At 35.5% G+C, this 23,932-nt stretch overlaps 3 protein-coding genes across 5 annotated transcripts; all 3 read right to left on the bottom strand.

Annotated features, from left to right (window-relative positions):
* Nucleotides 1–370: 370 nt before the first annotated feature.
* Nucleotides 371–6,214, bottom strand: LOC128175640 (uncharacterized). The gene is made up of 7 exons (XM_052841425.1): nt 6,185–6,214; nt 5,779–5,862; nt 5,620–5,665; nt 4,823–4,939; nt 3,542–3,675; nt 2,452–2,656; nt 371–2,367 (listed from the first exon to the last, which is right to left on the bottom strand). The coding sequence occupies exons 1-7, from the start codon at nt 6,212–6,214 to the stop codon at nt 1,952–1,954; spliced, it is 1,032 nt and encodes a 343-aa protein (XP_052697385.1). The 3' UTR covers nt 371–1,951.
* A 1,206-nt stretch (nt 6,215–7,420) lies between these two features.
* On the bottom strand, nt 7,421–14,122 carry LOC128178038 (mitochondrial substrate carrier family protein ucpB-like). Its single transcript, XM_052845030.1, has 6 exons — nt 13,873–14,122; nt 12,634–12,793; nt 12,249–12,388; nt 11,650–11,855; nt 10,595–10,760; nt 7,421–9,751 (listed from the first exon to the last, which is right to left on the bottom strand). The coding sequence occupies exons 1-6, from the start codon at nt 13,943–13,945 to the stop codon at nt 9,564–9,566; spliced, it is 933 nt and encodes a 310-aa protein (XP_052700990.1). The 5' UTR covers nt 13,946–14,122; the 3' UTR covers nt 7,421–9,563.
* Nucleotides 14,123–15,622: 1,500 nt separating this feature from the next.
* LOC128178037 (uncharacterized) lies at nt 15,623–18,513 on the bottom strand. 3 transcript variants are annotated; one of them, XM_052845027.1, is made up of 6 exons: nt 18,261–18,513; nt 18,102–18,147; nt 17,356–17,472; nt 17,055–17,191; nt 16,772–16,976; nt 15,623–16,682 (listed from the first exon to the last, which is right to left on the bottom strand). In XM_052845027.1, the coding sequence occupies exons 1-6, from the start codon at nt 18,375–18,377 to the stop codon at nt 15,919–15,921; spliced, it is 1,386 nt and encodes a 461-aa protein (XP_052700987.1). In that variant the 5' UTR covers nt 18,378–18,513; the 3' UTR covers nt 15,623–15,918. The 3 variants fall into 3 exon arrangements, with proteins under 3 accessions (XP_052700987.1, XP_052700989.1, XP_052700988.1); XM_052845029.1 differs by having other exon boundaries at nt 18,102–18,167; nt 18,261–18,383; XM_052845028.1 differs by lacking the exon at nt 18,102–18,147 and having other exon boundaries at nt 18,261–18,395.
* Between the last annotated feature and the right edge of the window lie 5,419 nt (nt 18,514–23,932).

The raw sequence follows: 23,932 nt of genomic DNA, 5'->3' as shown, positions 1-23,932 counted from the left end.
ACTAGTGGGGGCCAACTAACTACAGTACATACGATTTTTTCTATTATTTTAGATGTGTAACAATACAAATTAACCTAATCCAGCGATTGTAGAGAAAAGGGGAGGGCTTTAATCAATCGTAAATACTCGGCGATTTCCGCTGGCGAAAAATAATTTTTTTTTTTCGCCAGCGGAAATGGCAGAGTAGTTACGATTGGGCTTTAATCAGACTGTAATCGCTCTTCTTATCATATAATGTTGCTTTTTATGTGGAAAAGAATAACATTTCGAAAGAAGATACACTTACATTCAAACGAATTTACGTGAAGCAATTTGTATATTTAACCTTAAAATAAATAAAAACGAATTTTAATACAAAGCGACTTTAAAATGTAGCAAATTAATGTCTAGTTACTTAATATATATAGTATCTAAATTCACTGTTAGATTATGTCTATTTGGTATATTTCAACTTTATCCCAATGTTTGCTAAAACAACTTGTAGAACTAAATCAAACAATATGGGGGTATACATGTTCAAGAGACTATCAAACAAAAACTAGCCGATCAATTTAGATAAACTATGTATTTTGTTAACAGAATATATAACTCTTAATAAATCTTTAATAAAAATAGCATGTACACTGTAGAATGTTTTAGAAATTTCCAAAAATATGAAATTTTGTGAATTCTTTTTAAATTTGTGTGGAGAATAATTGTAATATTATTTGTATATATTTTTTGTAGAAAATCGATAAGACATTTTCATTTAACAACTATCATTAGATTTTCTTAAATTGTAATCTAATTTAATGTATTTTGGTGCATGATTTAAGTTATGAGATCACGCTTCATTGTGTTAAAATTTGGCTGTTGAATTTTTGGACCTTTTGAGCTGAAGCTCACTGTAAGAAAATATATTGCAAAGGTATGAATATTTAAACCTTTTTAGTAAGTTTATAAGTTGTTTTGTTGTTTTAACTGTACACATGAAAAAAGTTTGGTTTGACACAAATTTCTAAAACACTTGGTCTACCTTAAAGAAATGCATACCGCTAACCTCTTTCAGTAATTGTAGAATTGGTCCAATATAAATTCTCAGGTTGCCACGTAATGCTATTTGAAACCCTTTTAATTAAAACATGCCTGACAACAGAAAGAAAACAACTTATTCCAGACGTTGTAGATTCATCCTTGTTTTCTTCTCTTAAAACACAAACAAACATCGTTTGATTGTTCCAGTGTCACTTGATGTACCAACACATTCAGGCACCCAAAACTCAACAGTAACTATCTGACGTCACCAGGGAACCAAGGACATTGGCATCTTTTATTTTGTCTGTCTTTCTGGTCGAAGTTGCGATTGTAGCTCAACGAACCGTGGGCCCAAATTTAACCACATATGTCTGCAGCTATGAACGGAAATGAAACTATATATTTTTCTACAGAGCAAATGAACGAATTTTTCCCCTTTAGATTTTAAAATGGTTAAAAAATACACAGAGATCAAACGCCTTAAATCTCGTTTTTAAATAATAACATTGTTCTGACATTCTAAAGGAAAATTAAACGATGCAAAGTATTACACTGATTAATTTTACATCCATTGTTAGAAACAAATGTCGTTTCATTTTCTACACAATTTTGGAAAAATTTGATATGAGAAACTCCTGTTTAATTTCTTCATCTATTGTCGACGTTTTTGAGTCCCTTTGATTACACACTTCCGGTGTTACACCTTCTGGTTCATACAGCCAATCTGTGACATATTCCGTCCGACAAACATGACTGCCACGTAGTTGGTCGACGGATACACGCAAACCTAGTTGTGTACATATATCCTCTGTATGGTCAGAGCTAGCGGAACTAGCCTCCGAGATGTCATATAAAAAATGAGATCCTGGTGGCTCCATTGTGTTAAGTATAGTCACTGATTGGTCAGAATGCAGTCGACAAGATCCTGATTGGTTATTTATAAGTGGTAAAGGCAATGATTGGCCAGAACACAATAGGTCAAATCCTGATTGGTCAGAGATGTATTGAATCGGATCAAATGTAGATATGATAGAGATTTGTTCTGATACACAAGTTGATAGATTGGATTCTGACTGGTTGGGACTATCTCTTGATTGACTTGGTGTAGAGGGGCAAAATTCTGTTTGGCCAGAAAGTGGCTGATAAAATTCTGATTGGTCAGAAAGTGGCTGATAAAATTCTGATTGGCCAGAATTGTACTGATCGGATTCTGATGGAATAAAAACTCTGGTCGACAGTTTTCGTTTCGCCAGAGAGAGAGAATGATGACACTAGTAAGTAATGTTACGATTACAGCTGAAGGGGTAATTATTGCAACGGCATACCAATCTTTGTCCTCTTTATAGGATATTCCTGGAAAAAAATAGGTTGATAAAATGTCGAATTATCGACTGAATGTGATGTATTTGATCTCCACAAAATCAATTAACGATAGACCATTTGTAGGAGGATTCATATTCACAGCGGTTATTCCCAATGACATCTCGGCGGTGCTGGAAATAGATGGAGGATAGTCGAGGGTTAATTTACAAGCATCATCCAGATAATTCAGATCAGAAGGAGATGGCAGACTGGATACATAGACGTAGAGGGGCTGTGTTAACGGTTCATTATACTCACACGTCATCTGGAAAGTCTCAATCTAAAATGAAAAATAAACACAACAGATAATTCATGGCGAAAATGATTTTATACATACACATTATGGTAACCTACCGTTAACAAGCATTCTGAGAGTATTGCATAAGCAATACACGTCCCCTACCGGTTTGTATTATTCTATGAAAGCTTCCAAGCACACAACTATTTCAGAGCTATTGTAAAGTTGTAAACGAGATATCATGCTTTAATTAGAGAAAAAAGAACAGAGGAAATTAAAACTATATGGTTGATATAGAAATTAAATACAAAATAGGTGAAGTAATACTCTTTATTTCATCTCCTGTAATTTCGCCAAGTCTATTCTGTATTCGCTGGTAAAAATTTGTGAAAACAATGCACTGTTATGCACAATATCATTTCTTACCGTCTTCTGTACCCCGAATCAAACCAAACAGTTAAACAGCTCAACCCGACAACCAACCCGATTGTAATAATACCAATAAAACCCCTGCCGATTAAATTTACAACACAATGTTTAACACTATTTTACAGAATTTATTTTTTTGTTAGATATGATAAAAGGAATGGTACAAGTAACGCACGATATTATTACTGACTACATACTGGCCTCGTTTATTCAATACACTCCGAACCCGAAAACGAACCCGAACATTAAAAAATTGGAATATAAAAAATTAATTTTCTCGAAAATATGTCAATCAGACGCTACAAAAGTGTAAACTTGATCTGTAATTTGACATTTTGAAGCTGTTCAGCAAGTTTCATATTATTCCTCAAATGCATAAAGAAAAAAAGTGTGGAAAACTGAAGTGGGACAGACAGACGGACTGACGGACGGACGGACAGACGGACTGACGGACGCAGAGGAAAGCTATAGTCCCCTCCGGTGAAACCGGTAGGGGACTAATAAGGAGAACAATGATCTATTGCTGAAGATGTGGCCATTATCAATGAGATCTATGATGTAACTTCCAGCTGGAAAGGCGTTGGAGGATAGAGCTATTTCCAGGTAAAATCCTCGAAGGAATACAAAGGATCCTTTTTTAAAATACTGTAACATTATAATTTATCTTAGGTATTGGTACCCTTACCCGTCGGGAGTCATTTCCAACTTGAAATAGTTGGTTACGACAGGCAGTGGACTTCCTGTAGTTCTTCTTTATTTTCCCACACATGCCTTGGTTGTTAACGTTACGGCAATTTTCTTATTCATCTTTCTTGGAATTACCCATAGTTCCGTATTCTATTTTTATAACGAAGTACCTTTTGGCGGATAAATTTAATTTACTTGTTTATATATATTAATTATAAAATACTTGTAAGTTATTAATTTTTGTGTTTAATTATTAACTTTAAATTGTTTTACTTATTTACTGTACTGTGATATTTTCACGTTAAATGATACGAGACCGACATTCTTTTACGGGATGGGGATTAACTATGATTGGATAATCTTTTTAACGGAATGAGATTAACGTATCTTATTGGTTATAATTTATCGTCTGCTTTTGGCACTCTATAAATACCCAAACACTGAGAAACGGGTGCCCTCTCCTTTATGTTGTGTGCTGGGTAAGCGCACACATATTTTTGCAGCATATTATAAGGTGTGTACTGTTTCAGTATCTAAGTGACTGAAGTACATTTATAGTCATAGGGTTTAATTAATTATTATTATTCGTTATATAGCGCTAGTTTAATTCATATTTACTATTTCAGTACTAGTTATTTCGATTTATAGAGAGTTAGAAAATATTTTCGCTGTATACTAGTAGTTGTAACTAGTAGCGGAGATACTTATTCGTATTTTATCGACAGTCTTTAAGTTTTATTTTGGTCGGGGGATTTTACGTATAGGATATAATTTTGTGTCGGTAATTGTACCGATTTTGCCATCGTCCCAAGGGTTGAGACTTGTCTGATTTTCTTTTTGAACGGCGTTGTTATATGGGTCATGTTATTTATGGTTGAATAAATTATAAACTTTAGATCGTTTTGTTCTCAACACAAGGCAAGCGTTCCAAGTGTTACAATACCAATAAAATCATAATGGAACCAAAACTTGAAACCATTTTTAACTAGAACACACGTGAAGAACACCATGCATAGCGAAAATGAAAATATTTTGATCGAATTGATGAATGGATATACAAATAGATGGATAATATGATTCTGCTTTTCTCACCATCAGCAGGTCCTGCCCACGTGATCACCAGCTGAAGCCCCGCCCTGTTTAGTAGAGGACTCGCCGTGATGTTGTGACATCTAGGGGCGTCAGGGAATGGCCCAGACGTCATATGAACTGAAATCACCAATTGATAAATTGATAGAAGTTCAAATTCATGGAATAAATAAAACATGGGTCGAAATACATTTTACGATCGACACATTATTTAATTTACTGAAAGCTTACGGATCACATAGCTCACATGAGATAAGATTTTTATTTCTAGAAAGAATGCATTTACATTAATACTGTGCATGCAAGAGCATGAAATTCGTTCCTTTTTATCTTTAATGTTCCCATTATAATTTTTGCTACTACTAGTATTCTATATCTATACCATCTTTACTCGAAAGAGGGCGTGACCTCCATTTAAGCAATCTTTTATCCCCTTTACCCGAGTATGCCCAGTGCCAAGTTATTAAAAAAAATAAACTTTGTGGTTCTATAAAAGAAATTATGAAAAGTTTACGACAAAGACAATGACCAAGACCACGACAGACCACGAACTTGGAATAAAAAAAGCTTATTTAAGCGTTTGGCTCAGGTGAGCTAAAATTGTATCCGAGACTCGTTCGACACTTATATGCCTGAATTTTATAAGGAACTTTATGGGTTATGTTATGTTATTGATATGTCCTGTAACGTATGTTATTTTAAAAATACTAGTGCATAAACAGTTTCATGTTAGTATATGAGATGTTCTGGATTATCAAACTGTAAAAAAATAAATAAAAATAACTAAACAAACAAACTACCAGTTGTAAAAGGCCCTGCATCAATGAAGCGGCATGTCACGTTTCTCTAGGAAGAAGAAGAAGAATCTGCAATTAGTTACCCCAGTTACTGAGACAAAACACAGCAGATTCTAACGCTTATGCCGTGCGGTATATACAAATGTTTAAATCTATACCGACCAGTGAGGAACATCTGATGTTAGCCCGACATGAAAGAAGATCAAGAATGACGGCATTGACAATCCACAGGTGTACACACAGAATCTAAATAGAGCAACAATGGACATTCTGGACGCGTTCCATTTTACTGGTGTCGACCAACATAAATCTGAGGGGATAAACCCCGTATTTCCGATTGTAACTGTTATCTAATTTGTCAAACAACAAAGGTTAACGGGACGGTGAACTATTGTATATATTAGGTATCGGTGACCCAATAATACCTGTATACGGTGTACCTGTTTTATGTTGTGCATACGTGCAATGTGTACATATTTACGTATGGTAAAGTCCATTGACCGAACGAGAACAGACAAATGCAGGTGGACTTAGTCTCTCAGAATCAAAAGCATTTTAAAATCTTTACCTTGATTTTAAAATCAACAGATGCAGGCATATCGAACAATTAAGGCCAAGCAAATGAATAGTGTACCCCGAGGGGGATCACATCTAGGTTTTGTAAGCCGATCCTAATAAGTTTATTGTTATATAATACTGAAGGTTATAATTTTTTAAGATTCCCCTTTTTAACCTGGTCTGTTTCGCACGAAAAAATGTTATGTTCTCTGTCATATTATGCAAAATATAACAGCGACAGAGTATTAAGTTACTATACAAAACTAAATTACAAAGTTCACGTCCCCGACCTAAACCTACACCAACTGAGTGTTGCGTAATTGTACAAAACTGTTTTACCAAGTTAACGCCTCGTGACTAATGATAACAGCAACTGAGTAATATGTTACGGAACAAAACTATAATTACAACGTACACGTCCCTACATCAATGCCAACAGTAACTGAGTGTATAATCTTGTCCAATGCTTACAGTAAATGATTGTTACGTTACAGTAGAACGTCAACGACCCTCGTCCTATGCTTACAGTAACTGAGTACTACATTACAGTACAACGTCAACGACCCTCGCCCAATGCATACAGTAACTAAGTATTACATTACATTACACATCAACAAATCTCGTCCAATGCGTACAGTAACTGAGTGTTACATTACATTACAACATCAACGACCCTCGCCCAATGCTAACTGTAACTGAGTACTACATTACAGTACAACGTCAACGACCCTCGCCCAATGCTTACAGTAACTAAGTATTACATTACATTACACATCAACAACTCTCGTCCAATGCTTACAGTAACTGAGTGTTACATAACATTACAACATCAACGACCCTCGTCCAATGCTAACTGTAACTGAGTGTTACATTACATTACAACATCAACGACCCTCGTCCAATGCTTACAGTAACTGAGTGTTACATTACATTACAACATCAACGACCCTCGTCCAATGCTTACAGTAACTGAGTGTTACATTACATTACAACATCAACGACCCTCGTCCAATGCTTACAGTAACTGAGTGTTACATTACATTACAACATCAACGACCCTCATCCAATGCTAACAGTAACTGAGTGTTACGTTATAGTACAACGTGTACGTCAGTTGATGTAACATACAATTACTTATTATTCATAAATACATGCCAAATACGGCGAAATAAAACACACACACACACACACACACACATATTTATATATATATATATTAAATACCTTTTAAACCTTTGTGGTGAATGTTAAAACAAATTGTTATGCTTAGATGAAGGAATAATAATACACGACAAGTCACTTCTGTGTTTGTAGGACGAATTCATGTAATTTTGCTGAAATGAGAATTTCTAAATATTTTTTCCGCATAAAATGGTATCGTATGTGACAAAAACAAGTTACAAAAAATCTTCGAAAATATTTACATTTGAGAAAATTGTGATTCACGACTGAAAATAGATGAAACAAAATGATTGTCTCTGTTTCCTTTTGAGCTACATATAAATGTTGAAAGAGATTGAAGGTCTATGCAGATCTTTTCAGAACAAATTCATTTGGGTTTCCCTTGTATTTATTGTCTCCGGGAACCGTCCAACATCATAAAAAATATCTAAAACATTTTGTACAAAAGAACATACATAAATCTCATGCTAAAATATGCAGATGGGTTGAAATCTTGAGAATTTCATTTGATCACACATTTATTATATGTTGCTTTAAACAAAAAGGATGTAGAAACTCTTGCGTTAGTTTTGTACCATTGGGGTAAATATAATATTAAAATAATCGTTAAGATAATATTGTCCTAACGACACCGTTTGGAGCTTGTTCAGAGGCACAGTAAAGTTTTATTCTTACTACCACCGGGTAAGATCAAACGAGTTTGTAGAGAGCACACATCTGTATTTAATAAAATCACACACACACATTGTAGTCTTACTAAAGTCTTTCAGCTCCTTTTTCACTTCGTTGCGAAATACTGGGGTCTTGCTTTAGATTGACTTTGATACATTGTATCAGGGACGTACGATGGCCGATATGGGCCGGACAAAAAGTAACCATGAGATGTGTTTGATTTGCCGGCAATTCCTGAAATGCCGGCAAAAAGTAACCACGAGTTGTGTTTGATTTGCCGGCAATTTTTAGATGCCGGCAAATCTTAAATGTGGGCAAATCTTACATTTAATGTTTAATTAAAATACCAGAAGATTGAGGTCACAAAAGTCAAGTTATCTTAATTGGTCGAAAGGGTTGAAAAGAAGCAAAGTATGAGGAGAAGTAAGGGGGGAATTGCGCGCCGACAATGTTGAGGGCTTTTCGAAACTTATTTATCACGGCAAATATAGAGATGATATACAAGAAAACAAGATTCTCAGATAGCCAGCGATTAGACATTCGCTCATATATCAAACCTACTAACAGCTTCCAATACCTGCACAGACAAAGTGCTCATAGCTCATCAGTTTTCAAGGGTCTAATTAAAGGAGAATGTACCAGACATCTGAGAAATACTAGTGATCAGGCTGTATTACAAAGTATTTTTAAAGACTTTAAAACTCATCTAAAAAAGAGAGATTAAAAACAATCAGAAATTGAACCTATTATGCAAGAAACTATTTCAGCAAATAGAATTAATCTTCTAAAAAAAATAAAAGAAGAACACAATAAAAAGGCTGTATCTAATGTTTTAGTGACCAAATTTGTATAAACGAATTAAGGAAACGACTTATGAAATACTGGGATAACATACAACATGACGAAGTATGCAAAAATTATTCACAACACCTCCTATGGTTGCATACAGTAAACACAAAAATATCATTAGATCCAAATTAAAACCAAATGAAGTTCAAAGAGATTAATTGATTTATGTATAAGGTGATCTCCTGACGAAGTGGGCCATATTACAAATTTGAAATGTCACATGTGCTATTAATACCGCCGAAACGATCTTAATTAGTTATGATATATAAGCAATTGACCAAATGCTTCATTAAGAGTGTCGGGTTCCAATGAGTTTAAGACATATCTGAATGTTTTGATGCCGTCTTTTTTTTTAATTTGCTCTTGTGTTCTGTTTGATGTCATTAATAATGCACGTTGCGAGTAAAACTGCCATGTTTTTGTCACACCCTTTTGTCAATTAAGATAACGAGACTTTTTGACCTCTATATCCTCTGGTATTTTAATTGTACAATAAGTAAGATTGGCCCACGTTTGAGATTTGCCGGCATCTAAGAATTGCCGGCAAATCAAATATAACTCGTGGTTACTTTTTGCCGGCATTTCAGGAATTGCCGGCAAATCAAACACAACTCGTGGTTACTTTTTGTCCGGCCCATATCGGCCATCGTAGGGACGCATTGGTTAATTATCCACTACAAGCTCTATTATACAGGGTCCATTCCTATGAGGTGACGGAGCTCCTCAAATATAAAGAATGTGATGATTGTGTGAGGTCCTATACGCATCCAGTTAGGGATGAAGCCCTTATACAGCCCAAGAGGTCCCTCTGACCTCAAAGTCTTTAAGAAACAGTCAAAGGCGTTCTTGTACACACGCTCATGATGAGCTACACCTGAAACAGAAAAAAAAAGACAGTCCCATGTATTATATTTATATGTATTTACATTTTCCAGTGTCTTTGCCTGTGATAACACTACGTATCGATTTTGTACTATATAACCCATAACTACAAAGGCGCCAGCGGGGTATGCTTATTTATATTTAAATATTTAATGGCACTATGGCTTAAATTTATATCAATATAAGTAATAAGGAATATTATGATGTGATAATTTCGGTCAGGGCGTGATCAACTCTATCATACAGCCCTTCGGGCTTTATTGGATTTGAACACGCCCCGACCGAAATTATTACCTCATAGTACTCAAAGAATGATTCCTGATTCATTAACTTATCATTTACGGGAGTATATTTGGTCCCAGGAATTTTTTAGAGGTTTACCCATGCATCCTCTTTTAATAAAAAGAAAACATAATTTAACCTTTCGCTACTTTAAAACCTTATTTTTTAAGCAGGGGTCTACATTTTCCTGTGCTATTATCTTACTCTTTTCAACTTTTAAAGGAGGTCTTTGTTTCCGGGGGATTTTATGTCTATTATTAACTACATATAGGAATTTATTAACTCGATCAGCTAAAGCGATGGATTAATCTTGAACCCCTACACCCCCACCCCCACCCCCACCCCCACCCATCCCGGGCACATGTATTTTTTAATTTGTCCAAGTGACACCCGGATCATTAAACGTATACTTTGAAAATTGTATCTGATTTGAAATTAGTTTCATTTAATTTTCCAAAGTCAAAGCCACGTTTTATCAAACGAAAAAGATATCTATAAAGCCCACAGCCTACATAAATAATTAAAAGAAATATATTATGCCACTTTACTGTACCATGTGACTTTTGGTTCATGATTCGTGTTTTGATGACGTCAACTGGTGATGTGGTCAGTGCTGTCATGAACCCTGCTATCATGGAAGATATCACGTGAAGAGCGGGACCTTCCTTCATAAGTTCGGCGTTCAAAATGGTGTGTTTTGCGTGATCATAACTTGGAATCTGTCGAAAAATTGTCATATCTTTTATAATACTTTTTTGTAAAGACATGATAAAGGCAGCATCTGTAGTTAAGGAAATAACCACGAAAATTTGTTTACTATACTTTCAACAAGATATTATTAAATGGATGGGCATGTTTGTAAGTCAAACGTCCATGCTACTTTATACCAATGATCCCATTATTTACATTTACAATAAAAAATCAAAGTACTGAAGTACTGTCGGGAGTTGATTTTATTGATTATTATCAATTTTAAAATCAACGATATGTTATTTCGTCTGGCAAGTAGTTTCTAATCTGTATTTGAATTATGCACATTTTTAAAATATGAATTCTCGAACTTTTCCGACAAGAATTTTGAGAAAACCCCATATGAATCATGTTGTGTAATATTTAAAGATAGAATTAATTCCACCAAACTGTGTATCAGTAATCAAAATGTGTCTAAAAATTGTACACGTCTGGATTAAAGCAATATTGAACTCTAGTCTCGTTCAACCAGACGCTCGGCTGTCTCCGTTAATCTCCGACTACCAAGAAAGACTCTCTGCTTGTCGGAGATTTATGGAGACAGCCGAGCGTCTGGTTAAATGAACTCTGGCGTAGGAATACATACAACTGCAAAAAACAATGGAATTGTTCGTACTATATAAAATCTGACTATTTTCAAGGTATTTATAAATACGTTTCTTTTGAAAAACAATGGTACAGCATACAGTACATCGAATTCATCTATTATTTTCAAGATCTACGTCTTGTCCGCGGTGATGATTTCTGCTTAGGTCCAAACACTGTTTCATTTTCGGTTTGCCAGAGAAACTGCATAGGAGAGTTGATTAAAATCAACTCCCAAAAAAACCAACGTACTGAAACACCAGATTCACTTACTTGGGTAGCCGTCAATATGGCTGCTCGTTTTACGGTGGGTCCCACGCCAGTATACAGCCCTCGGAGGCCCTGGGTCTGGATAATCTCTTTGAATGCCGAAAATGTACTCTTGTATCTGGGCACTTCTCCATCAAAGAGCTTGCCCTGGGCTTGCATCCTGACTTTGACCAGATCTGTCGGCGTCGCAATGGCGCTCCCGATGGTCCCTGTTGACGAGACGTTTCACCATCCATTATTTGGGTGGTACAAAGACATTGTACATATACTGTTGTTTTTTGATGTTAATTCAAAAACAACAAAGCAATACTACAAAGCATCAAAAAATAAACATTATGTGATAAAATTTCAAAGGATACATACACTTCAACCAAAGATATTTAATGTTTAAAAATAATTATAACCATCGACTAAAAGAATTGATGACATTAAATCAAAATATAAAAACATTTATTTACATTGATGAATAACATCCCCCCTTATTTCAAACGGTTACTGAATCAACAATTTTTGTTTCCATTCCTCCATGGCTCGCGATAGGAAAGACATCTAACTTGACGATTTAAGTTTGACGAAGAAGGGGTTCCCTCCCTATGACCAACCTGATATAGCCCCGGCACAAATCTTCTTCCACAGCGGGGTATGAGCAGGGTCGGTGGCGCCAAAGTACACCTTCAGTGGTTCGTAGGCGCCCAGTCTGATTGTACTGTAGGACCCCTCCCGCATCAAAGACGGTAGAAGGCTGACCAAAACAAAGAACGGGGTCAGTGCGAACAAAATTAAAACTACCATTATTATTATCATCATTCAATGACCAAAAAGAATTGCTTAAATATGTTTCATTTTTTGTTTGCTTTGATTTTATTAGATGCTTTAATTTACTTTAAAAAGTGGAATAAAAGTAAACCCCAAAAATATACATTGTTTAACATTTCATTAGAAATAGCAAAGCTGAAATTATGTAGCAAAGCCTGGTTTTATTCATACCCCTTGTAGAGGCCCCCTAACCCCTCGTCCCGTACGATCCTCGATCCTCCCTTCACAAATCCGTCATAGTAGCGGTTCTTGATGGCGCTCAGACCCTCGTGTACGGCCAGCTCGTTCTCCAGCTGCATCCGGATCTTTATGACATCAACCGGGTTCGTTACTACAAGTAAACATTAAGGATTTCACCAAATTATACTAACAATGCATTGGGCCTCATTGGTAACAAGTTTTCAAAAAAGTTCTAATAAATCGAGTGAGGATCTTTATTGTAATGCGTACAGATCGAGTGAGGATCTTTATTGTAATGCGGACAGATCGAGTGAGGATCTTTATTGTAATGCGGACAGATCGAAATGTGTTCCTGTACTAAAAGTTCAGCCTTTCCAAAATAATGATGTACAAATGAATTACAAGTGCTTTTGAGGACAGTTCATTTTGTATTCTAATGCACCAAAATGGTTTACTCATATCTCAAACAGATTTGATTCGTTGCTTATGGTACCACTTATACTTTTTAAAACACTACGTCACAAGATGGCGATTTAAATGTTTTGTTAAACTGTTTATATCGTATATCGTCTTAGCTCAGTGGTTAAAGTATTGGGCTTCTGAATCGCAGATCATGAGTTCGAATCCACCTGGAGCTTTTGTTCATGTTAACTGAATTCAATTTTTGAAAATGTATTTTTTCATCCAAAATTGCACATTTTCCCCCTATTAGACTTAAATACTTCTTATCCATTATGATATCTATCATACTCAAGAAATTTTCTGCTGATTTGAGAAAATATTTCACGGAGTAGTGAGCGACCTTAACAAAGAAGTCCTGCGGTTTCAAGGACTGTATGTGTTAAATTCACAAAATCAAATGTCCCTCTGCATAAATGATACATGTAAATTCATGACCATCCAACAAGAAATGGTAGCATAATATTCACCATCTAAATGAATCATCATAAGGTGAAATCGAAAGCTCAGTCACGCCCGAACTATCAATGTCAAATCTGTGTGACACCCCCCCCCCCCACACACACACAGGGTAAGGCATGCAGTGATTTAATTATACTCAAAGCCTTGTTACTTTAAGGTTGACTAAATCCCCGCATTTGTCACTTTCTAGGATCCGCCATCCATGGTTGGTTTATCACAAAGTCAGTGCTCTCAGCGATCAACAAATAATTATAAACATGGTTAAAATCAACGACAAGAAATGATGAAGAGATTCCGTAGTAGTCTGACCTGATGTTCCACACATGTTCGATATTCCCGCCAGCAGAAACCGCCATTGGTGCTCGTTCTCCAGCCGCCCCATTACCCCACCGCTAGAAGAAGGGTGGGTACTGTGGTATCCATTAATATACAAGTCATGCCTCCGTGCGTCTGATCAGTTGAAGTTTCAGTCGTTTAAATACAGAGGCCTGTGTCTGTGATTATGAAGGGGCGCGGATTCAGATTTTTGCGGAAGGTTTGAAGATAATCATAGGTCAGCGTCTATTTACAGTATCTGCATATTTCCCAGGATGTAAACATGTATATATACATAAACATTTCCGCGTGTTAGTATTGACGTTAATCACGTGACCAACACAGTCGTACATGTGTTGGTTAGCTGTGTGGTGCTTGGTCATCGATTGTTTGCCGCGTTCATTACGGTTTTTCTCTTTAAAGAAAACAACATAATTATAACGTTACAAGGAACATGAGGGCAACAGACTTGAACAACCCCAAGGAGTTTCATAAAATATTTGAAGTATACTAGTGGGGGCCAACTAACTACATACGATTTCTTCTATTATTTTAAAGATGAGTGTCACGATACATGTAACAGTACAAATTAACCTAATCCGGCGATTGTAGAGAGAAGGGGGGGGGGGGGGGTAATCACACTGTAATCGCTCTTCTTACCATATAATGTTGCTTTTTATGTGGAAAAGAATAACATTTCGAAAAAAAGATACACTCACATTCAAACGAATTTACGTGAAGCAATTTGTATATTTAACCTTAAAACAAATAAAACGAATTTAAATACAAAGCGACTTTAAATGTAGCAAATTATTATTAATGTCTAGTTTCTTAATTTAGTATCTAAATTCACTGTTAGATTATGTCTATTTGGTACCCAATGGCTATCCCAATGTTTGCTAAAAACAACTTATAAATCTATATAAATCAAACAATATGTGGGGTATACATGTTCAAGAGACTATCAAACAAAAACTAGCCGATCAATTTAGATAAACTATGTTTTTTGTTAACAAAATATATAACTCTTAATAAATCTTTAATAAAAATAGCATGTACACTGTAGAATGTTTTAGAAATTTCAAAATATATGAAATTTTGTGAATTCTTTTTAAATTTGTGTGGAGAATAATTGTAATATTATTTGTATATATTTTCTGTAGAAAATCGAAAAGACATTTTCAGTTAACATCTATCATTAGATTTTCTTAAATTGTAATCTAATATAATGTATTTTGGTGCATGATTTAAGTTATGAGGTAAAATTTGGCTGTTGAATTTTTGGACCTTTTGAGCTGAAGCTCACTTTAGGAAAATAAATTGCAAAGGTTTAAATACTTAAACCTTTTTAGTAAGTTTATAAGTTGTTTTGTTGTTTTAACTGTACAAATGAAAAAAGTTTGGTTTGACACAAATTTCTAAAACACTTGGTCTACCTTAAAGAAATGCATACCGCTAACCTCTTTCAGTAATTGCAGAATTGGTCCAATATAAATACTAAGGTTGCCACGCAATGCTATTTGAAACCCTTTTAATTAAAACATGCCTGACAACAGAAAGAAAATAGCTTATTCCAGACGTTGTAGATTCATCCTTGTTTTCTTCTCTTAAAACACAAACAAACATCGTTTGATTGTTCCAGTGTCACTTGATGTACCAACTCATTCAGGCACCCAAAACACAACAGTAATTATATGACGTCACCAGGGAACCAAGGACATTGGCATCTTTTATTTTGTCTGCCTTTCTGGTCGAAGTTGCGATTGTAGCTCAACGAACCGTGAGCCCGAATTTAACCACATATGTCTGCAGCTATGAACGGAAATGAAACGATATATTTTTCTGCAGAGCAAATGAACGAAATGTTCCTCTTTAGATTTTAAAATGGTTAAAAAATACACAGAGATCAAACGCCTTAAATCTCATTTTTAAATAATAACATTGTTCTGACATTCTAAGGCAAAATTAAACGATGCAAAAGAATAACACTGATTAACTTTACATCCATTGCTAGAAAAGCTAAAGCTGTCGTTTTATTTTCTACACAATTTTGGAAAAATTTAACATGAGAAACTCCTGTTTGATTTCTTCATCTATTGTCGACGTTTTTGAGTCCCTTTGATTACACACTTCCGGTGTTACACATTCTAGTTCATACAGCCAATCTCTGACATATTTCGTCCGACAAACATGACTGCCACGTAGTTGGTCGACGGATACACGCAAACCTAGTTGTGTACATATATCCTCTGTATGTTCAGAGCTAGCGGAACTAGCCTCCGAGATGTCATATAAAAAATGAGATCCTGGTGGTTCCATTGTGTTAAGTATAGTCACTGATTGGTTAGAATGCAGTGGACAAGATCCTGATTGGTTATACATAAGTGGTAAAGGCAATGATTGGCCAGAACCCGATCGGTCAAATCCTGATTGGTCAGAGATGTATTGAATAGGATCCGACTGTTCAAATGTAGATATGATAGAGATTTGTTCTGATACACAAGTTGATAGATTGGATTCTGACTGGTTGGAACTATCTCTTGATTGACTTGGTGTAGAGGGGCAAAATTCTGATTGGTCAGAAAGTGGCTGATAAAATTCTGATTGGTCAGAAAGTGGCTGATAAAATTCTGATTGGCCAGAATTGTGCTGATCGGATTCTGATGGAATAGACACTCTGGTCGACAGTTTTCGTTTTCGCCAGAGAGAGAGAATGATGACACTAGTAAGTAATGTAACAATTACAGCTGAAGGAATTATTATTGCGACGGCATACCAATCTTTGTCCTCTTTATAGGATATTCCTGGGAAAAAAATAGGTTTGATAAAATGTTGAACAATTATTTACTAAATGCGATATATTTACTTTCCACAAAATCAATTAACGACAGACCATTTGTAGGAGGATTCATATTCACAGCGGTTATTCCCAATGACATCTCGGCGGTGTTGGAAATAGATGGAGGATAGTCGAGGGTTAATTTACAAGCATCATCCAGATAATTCAGATCAGAAGGAGATGGCAGACTCGATACATAGACGTAGAGGGGCTGTGTTAACGGTTCATTATACTCACACCTCATCTGGAAAGTCTCATTCTAAAATGAAAAATGAATAATCACAACAGATTATTCATGGAGAATATGATTTTATACATACACATTATGGCAACCTACCGTTAATAAGGAGAACAAAGATTTATTGCTGAAGATGTGGCCATTATCACTGAGATCTATGATGTAACTTCCAGCTGGATAGGTGTTGGAGGATTGAGCTATTTCCAGGTAAAATCCTCGAAGGAATAAAAAGGATCCTATTTTAAAAATAGCAATAAAATCATAATGGAACCAAAACTTGAAACCATTTTTAACTACAACACACGTGAAGAAGACCATGCATAGCGAAAACGAAAATATTTTGATCGAGTTGATGAATGGATAAACAAATAGATTGATAATATGATTCTGCTTTTCTCACCATCAGCAGGTCCTGCCCACGTGATCACCAGCTGTAGCCCCGCCCTGTTTAGTAGAGGACTCGCCGTGATACTGAGACATCTAGGGGCGGCAGGAAATGGCCCAGACGTCATATGAACTGAAATCACCAATTGATAAATTGATAGAAGTTCAAATTCATGGAATACATAAAACATGGGTCGAAATACATTTGACGATCGACACATTATTTACTTAAAGCTTACGGATCACATTGCTCACATGAGCTAAGATTTTTACTTCTAAGAAGAATGCATTTACATGAATACTGTGCATGCAAGAGCATGAACTTCGTTCCTTTTTACCTTAATGTAGCCATTATAATTTTTGCTACTATTCTATATCTATATCATCTTTACTCGAAAGAGGGCGTGGCCTCCATTTAAGCAATCTTTTATCCCCTTTACCCGAGTATGGCCTGTGCCAAGTTGGTTTAAAATAAACTTTGTGGTTCTATAAAAGAAATTATGAAAAGTTTAGGACGAAGACAATGACCACGACCAAGACAGACCACGAACTTGGGATAAAAAAAGTTTATTTAAGCGTTTGGCTCAGGTGAGCTAAAATTGTATCCGAGACTTATGCCTGAATTTTATGAGGAACCTTTATGGGTTATGTTATGTTTTTGATATGTCCTGTAACGGATATTAGTGCATTAAAAGTTTATATGTTAGAATATGAGATTTTCCGGATTATCAAAATTGTAAAAAAAAAAAATAAACAAACTACCAGTTGTAAAAGGTCCTGCATCAATGAAGCGGCATGTCACGTTTCTCTAGGAAGGAGAAGAAGAATCTGCAATTAGTTACCCCAGTTACTGAGACAAAACACAACAGATTCTAACGCTTATGTCGTGCAGTATATACAATAGTGTACATCTATACCTACCTGTGAGGAGCATCTGATGTTAGCCCGACATGAAAGAAGATCACGAAAGACGGCATTGACAATCCACAGGTGTAAACACAGAATCCAAATGTAACGAGACCGAGCAACAATGGGCATTCTGGACGCGTTCCATTTTATTGATGTCGACCAACATAAGTCTGAGGGGACAAACCCCGTATTTCCGATTGTAACTGTTATCTAATTTGTCAAACAACAAAGGTCAACGGGACGGTTAACTTTTGTATATATTAGGTATCGGTGACCCAATATTACCTGTATACGGTGTACCTGTTTTATGTTTTGCATACGTGCAACGTGTACATATTTACGTATGGTAAAGTCCATACGAACGAGAACATATTAAAGCAGGTGGATTTAGTCTCTCAGAATCCAAAACATTTTAAAATCTTTACCTTGATTAATAGTATTTTAATCAACAGATGCAGGCATATCGAACAATTATGGCCAAACAAATAAATAGTGTGTCTCCCGACGCAAATCACATCTAGGTTTTGTAAGCCGATCCTAATAAGTTTATTGTTATATTATACTGAAAGTTATAATTTTTGGAGATTCCCCTTTTTAACCTGGTCTGTTTCGCACGAAAAAATGTTATGTTCTCTGTCATATTATGCAAAATATAACAGCAGCAGAGTATTACGTTACTATACAAAACTAAATTACAAAGTTCACGTCCCCGACCTAAACCTACACCAACTGAGTGTTGCTTAATTGTACAAAACTGTATTACCAATTTAACGCCTCGTGACTGATGATAACAGCAACTGAGTAATACGTTACGGAACAAAACTATAATTACAACATACACGTCCCTACACCAATGCCAACAGTAACCGAGTGTTACATGTACGTTAAAGAACTACGTCGACAGCATTTGTCCAATGCTTATAGTAACTGATTGTTACGTTACAGTACAACGTCAACGACCCTCGTCCAATGCTTACAGTAACTGATTGTTACGTTATAGAACAAGGTCCGCGACCTTTGTCAATGCTAACAGAAACAAAGTGTTACGTATCAGTACAAAGCTGTTTTACAACGGTGCTGCTCTCTGTCAATGCTAATAACTACTGAGAGGTATATTAATTTAATAAATTGTTCTTGAACATACTAGTACTCGTCATAACTGTTCCTCATATAGTCCACATATTAGTTTTAAAAAATGATCACGCATTGCTAAAATACTGCTGCAAGTTGTTTACATATGCAGAATCATTGTGCGTTCTAACTGCACAATGATGCGTCTCAACTACTCATGTGTAAAAAGAAAAAAAAATGAATTTACTAATCAAAGATACCAATTATTTGTTGATAAGAATACACTGTATTCGGTTATTTTCGCGATTATCCAATAATTTTTTTTTGGGGGGGGGGGGGGGGGTTGCAACAATCACTTTTAATTTACAAAAATACACAAAACGCAGAAATGATATGATCCGGTATATTTTGTCTTTAGAAATGACATACTTGTATTTATCTCCATTTTTGCCATTTTTGAGACACGCACAAAATCTCAGATTTTATATACGGTAATCAACACAAGGTGCCTATACAAAGATAAAATTTATTTATTTGAACTTCATGTCATTTTCGAGGCCACGCCTTTCACAAAGGTAAAGCACCCGGGTTTTTGGCACCATAGACAGAGGATGACAAAGACGGCATACAAAAGGGGCATCACAGAAACTGTGGCGGGTGTACAAACTTTGATAAAACTTAAAACTTCAGGAAAAGCGTGGATGTAACACCGCGCAGCTTCCGCTTATTTCATAACAGTTCTTTTAAGAATGTCAGTAATTTCTGTTACCTCTGAATTAAAAAGACTATTTCTTGTTTTTAAACTTATTACCTACCGGTACTTCTTCCTGATGCCAAAAATGGTTTGTTAGAGGTAATTCCCCTAATTGCCCTTTTAGAAGATAGCATACCAATGATTTCTTGAGAGATCACTACAAGTATAAACATACAAATCATTATCAATATCAAGCATGTTTAATATATCTGATAAAAAAGATAAAGGCTTATACTAAACAATTATACCGGACCAAAAACTAAAAAAAAAATAAATAGGCCATTTGTTAAAAAAAAAAAGTAAAATGAAAATAAAAAAAATCTAATCTTAATTTTCAAATAAATAAGGTGAAAGTTACACAATCTATCATTTGAAATTATTATTTGAATTTAGATAAATTTACGTAAAAAAAATATAAATATTATTTAAAACCCATACTTTTTGTAGTGATAAGAATATTTGTAAATGGGCATTAGATTTATAATTTGATGTTATTCGTAAAAAAAAAAACGATACATGAACCACTTATTTTTCTATTTCAAGATGCAGAGGTGGTTGGGGAACACAGTAGTCCATTTTGATGTTTTGATGATTTGCCCCGCGTTCATTAATGGATATCCCGGTTATTCAAATAGTATTAGTAGTATAAAGTAAAATTTTAAGTCCAAAATAGGTGTCATGAAAAAGCTACATGTCAATTTCTTCAAACGGCGGAATTACAATTGTACTAAAATATGTTGCTAACTAAAGAATTTAAAGACATTCGTAAGAGATGTCCACTTTTTGTTCTATTGATCTTATTCTTGCGTTTCAATCTTGATAAAAGGAAAACGAAGTATTTGCATTAAAAAAAAATCAGAATGAGTAATTCCCTAAAATTGCCCGATCACCATCAGTTCCTAGGAACATGAACATGGCGAAAGTCGACGTGGGGCCAACGAAAGGAAACCGGACAAATTATACTCAAAGTTAATTTCAAAATTGCCAACGAATCAAATGAAAACATTAAAAATTCCAAAAGACAAATAATGTGTTTGCACAAAGTTATGTCTGGTCAGATTTATAACCTGTATACTTATCATAAAGAGAAGTGTGACCCCCATGGTAAACCCGATCAAAGCCCAAGAAGGAAGACATATTCCTTTATAAAAGGGTCTCGATTTCAATTCTTTTTCACATTACCCCCATCATGGCTGCCCAGTGCTACTACCGCTTCTTGACAATTTGGGTGATGGTTGCAACTATCCCTACCAGTTGGAGCGAGCAGCAATGCCGCTACGAGTTTATCGTTCCCGAAGGAAACGGGGTGTCTTGTGGCACCCCCGATGTTGGAAGGATTGATTCGGAATTAAGCGTTGCCCGGGAGAGAGCGAACTCAGTGGCTGCCACTCTTGGGGCCGAAATAACAAAAATGCAAAACGCTTCGGCAGCAGTCCAGGAAGAGATGAAAGCCATCTCACAAGATCTGGGGCAGATCAAAACCGAACTTGGTAAAATAGACACCGAGAATCAGAACTTTGCCGACATGGAGGAAGCGCTTCATCGAATGAACGAGACAGTTTATAGTGACTATAAGTTTCTAAGCAGAAAAGTAATGGATACAAGCGTTTCTCTACAAATGCAACTGACGCGTCAGATGGACATCGTTGCTGCGCTGGCGTCGGAACAGTCGTCACAAAGACAGCTACTAAACAAGCAGACGATAAGCCTGAGCGATCTCCAGCGTCTGCCCCAGTCAGTTCAGGGAGTTCAAAACGAGGTGAACTCGCTAAAAACTACCGTAGAAAAGAATGGTCAAGGAATGACCAACTTTGAACGGGAACTTCAAGCTGTTAGAGAGAGTGTCCAAAGATCAGAGGAAAAGGTCGAAGGACAAATATCCATAGTGAACTCTAAGATCGATGGATTGCAGTCAACTTTGTTGGGAGTAGATTTAAAGACTATTCAAAGGGACGTTGTGTCACTCGTACAAAAAACAAAATTGCTCGGCAATAAACTAGAAACTCACTCTAAACTCTTGGAGGGGTTTGATCCAGGTCGACTGCACAACACCTTGTCTGCATTCGAAGAAGATCTAAACGCGCAACGAGAGACTGTCAATAACCTTCGGAACAAGACATTGAGCTCTAGCCCTGCCCTCATTTCACAGAAGCTTTCGGAACTTTCGGACACCGTAAACAGAGACCGGGAGGCTACGAAGGATATGTGGAATGGTCTCTGGGAGCGCCTCAACAGCGCCACTAAAATCATTGAGGCACTATCACGTGACGTGGCCAAGATAAAAACAAGTGACCAAAACAACGAAAACCCCGGTAACGCATAAAGTATCCAAATTTGCTTTCATGTGTAGAAATTTATGTCACTTCTGAAGTGGTTGACAATGCCATAATGACTGTTATGTAGAATACACAAATCTAATAAAACATAAATTGTCATTCGAAATAAATGTTATGCACATTTTTAATTCACATATATTCATTATAATGATTTTTCCAATGATTATATGAATGCCAAATCTCTGTTGACAAGGCTTATTTCTTTGTTATAATTTATAAACTTAACTGGCAATTAGTATAGAATAACTTCAGTACAAAAGCAGCTATTCATTAAACTGTAATAAAACCACTTATGCATAAAAATTAATTTTAATTTGTGCATGTGTATGTTATTTTACAAATAATTGTTAAAATCAATTAATGCATGTTTTTACGTTAAATATAACCGAATATCCTTATCCAATCATACTACATTTCATAATGGTCCTTAAAATTTCACTTGAGGGGACTGGAAGGTCAACAATCTACCCATCTGATCTACCTTATAATTAAGGTCAGACAACACGTTCCTCAATTTCATATAACTTTTTCCAGGAATTTGTTATTGATTTACTTATACTTTGACAAGCTTTCTTACAAAAAATTAGAGTACCTTACCAGGCATTTGTGCAAAATACTAGAATAGGCAATTTCAAATATAGTCGTATTCAAAATACAAAAATAAATGTATATTGTACACTCGAATTGCTGATATAAAAAAATTGGCATAAATACTTATATATCTTTTTAAAAATTTAATTATTTTAAAACTGATAATAGACAAGAACAATTTTATTTAGTGTATTATCATGGCGTTGAAAATTTGAAAAATAACCATCGTTTTTCGAGGAACGTGTCTTCTGACCTTAAGGTGGTATGGGACATATGTCGATATTTATGTGGATGAAAGTACATCATAATTAGAATACTTTCACTTGTTTAGAATTTTCAAAGTTCACAATATCAAACCAAAAATAATTTTTTTTTATTTTGGAAACATAAAAACTTTAAAATCCCTAGCGGTATTCGAACTCATTACTTACAGTCTCGTAGAGAAACCTTTGACCCACTGCGCTATATCTATAAAATTACATTTGATTTTAATGTTTATTTCGATAAATAGTACGTCACAACACGGAGGTGTCCATGCCACCTTAAATATATGATATTTTTAGCCGCAAACTATATTATAGAGAAGAAAACTCAAAATAATTTACAATTCGAATAGAACATGTACCGAACTCTCCATCACAAGAATATTATTTTATAGTCTAAAAATAGAATGACCACCCATCCCTCCTAACTCGTAGACGGTAATCCAGGTCATTTTAATTATCAAATTCGATTAATGTTTTGCTTGTAGTATATTTGTAAAATAAGCATTTAAAATTATAAAGCTCGACAAAAAAATTCACTACAAAAGACTTGGGCTACATCGCTAACCTGATATAGCGGCCAGGGGTTACATCGCTCTCTCAATCTACAGGCCCGTGGGCAACGTTGATAACCTGAGTAGCTGGCTTAATTATTGTGTCTCTGAACTC

The sequence above is a fragment of the Crassostrea angulata genome, chromosome 3, assembly GCF_025612915.1.
Source record: "Crassostrea angulata isolate pt1a10 chromosome 3, ASM2561291v2, whole genome shotgun sequence".
In the NCBI taxonomy this organism is placed as follows: Eukaryota; Metazoa; Mollusca; class Bivalvia; order Ostreida; family Ostreidae; genus Magallana; species Magallana angulata.
This window is presented reverse-complemented; position numbering and strand designations above follow the sequence as displayed.

What these genes read in the sequence shown, in the direction of transcription:
- LOC128178038 (XM_052845030.1), bottom strand. Translation starts at nt 13,945, where the DNA reads ATGGGGCGGCTGGAGAACGAGCACCAATGGCGGTTTCTGCTGGCGGGA. An exon ending in TTAGGGGGCCTCTACAAGGG is followed by an intron (nt 12,389 to 12,633) that starts GTATGAATAAAA and finishes TGTTTTGGTCAG; the next exon opens with CCTTCTACCGTCTTTGATGC. An exon ending in CCATATTGACGGCTACCCAA is followed by an intron (nt 10,761 to 11,649) that starts GTAAGTGAATCT and finishes ATTTTTCGACAG; the next exon opens with ATTCCAAGTTATGATCACGC.
- LOC128175640 (XM_052841425.1), bottom strand. Translation starts at nt 6,214, where the DNA reads ATGCCTGCATCTGTTGATTTTAAAATCAAG. An exon ending in CTGTTGATTTTAAAATCAAG is followed by an intron (nt 5,863 to 6,184) that starts GTAAAGATTTTA and finishes TGCTCTATTTAG; the next exon opens with ATTCTGTGTGTACACCTGTG. An exon ending in GATCATTGTTCTCCTTATTA is followed by an intron (nt 2,657 to 3,541) that starts GTCCCCTACCGG and finishes TTTTCATTTTAG; the next exon opens with ATTGAGACTTTCCAGATGAC.
- LOC128178037 (XM_052845027.1), bottom strand. Translation starts at nt 18,377, where the DNA reads ATGCCCATTGTTGCTCGGTCTCGTTACATTTGGATTCTGTGTTTACAC. An exon ending in ACATCAGATGCTCCTCACAG is followed by an intron (nt 18,148 to 18,260) that starts GTAGGTATAGAT and finishes TCTCCTTCCTAG; the next exon opens with AGAAACGTGACATGCCGCTT. An exon ending in TATGAATCCTCCTACAAATG is followed by an intron (nt 16,683 to 16,771) that starts GTCTGTCGTTAA and finishes TTTTTTTCCCAG; the next exon opens with GAATATCCTATAAAGAGGAC.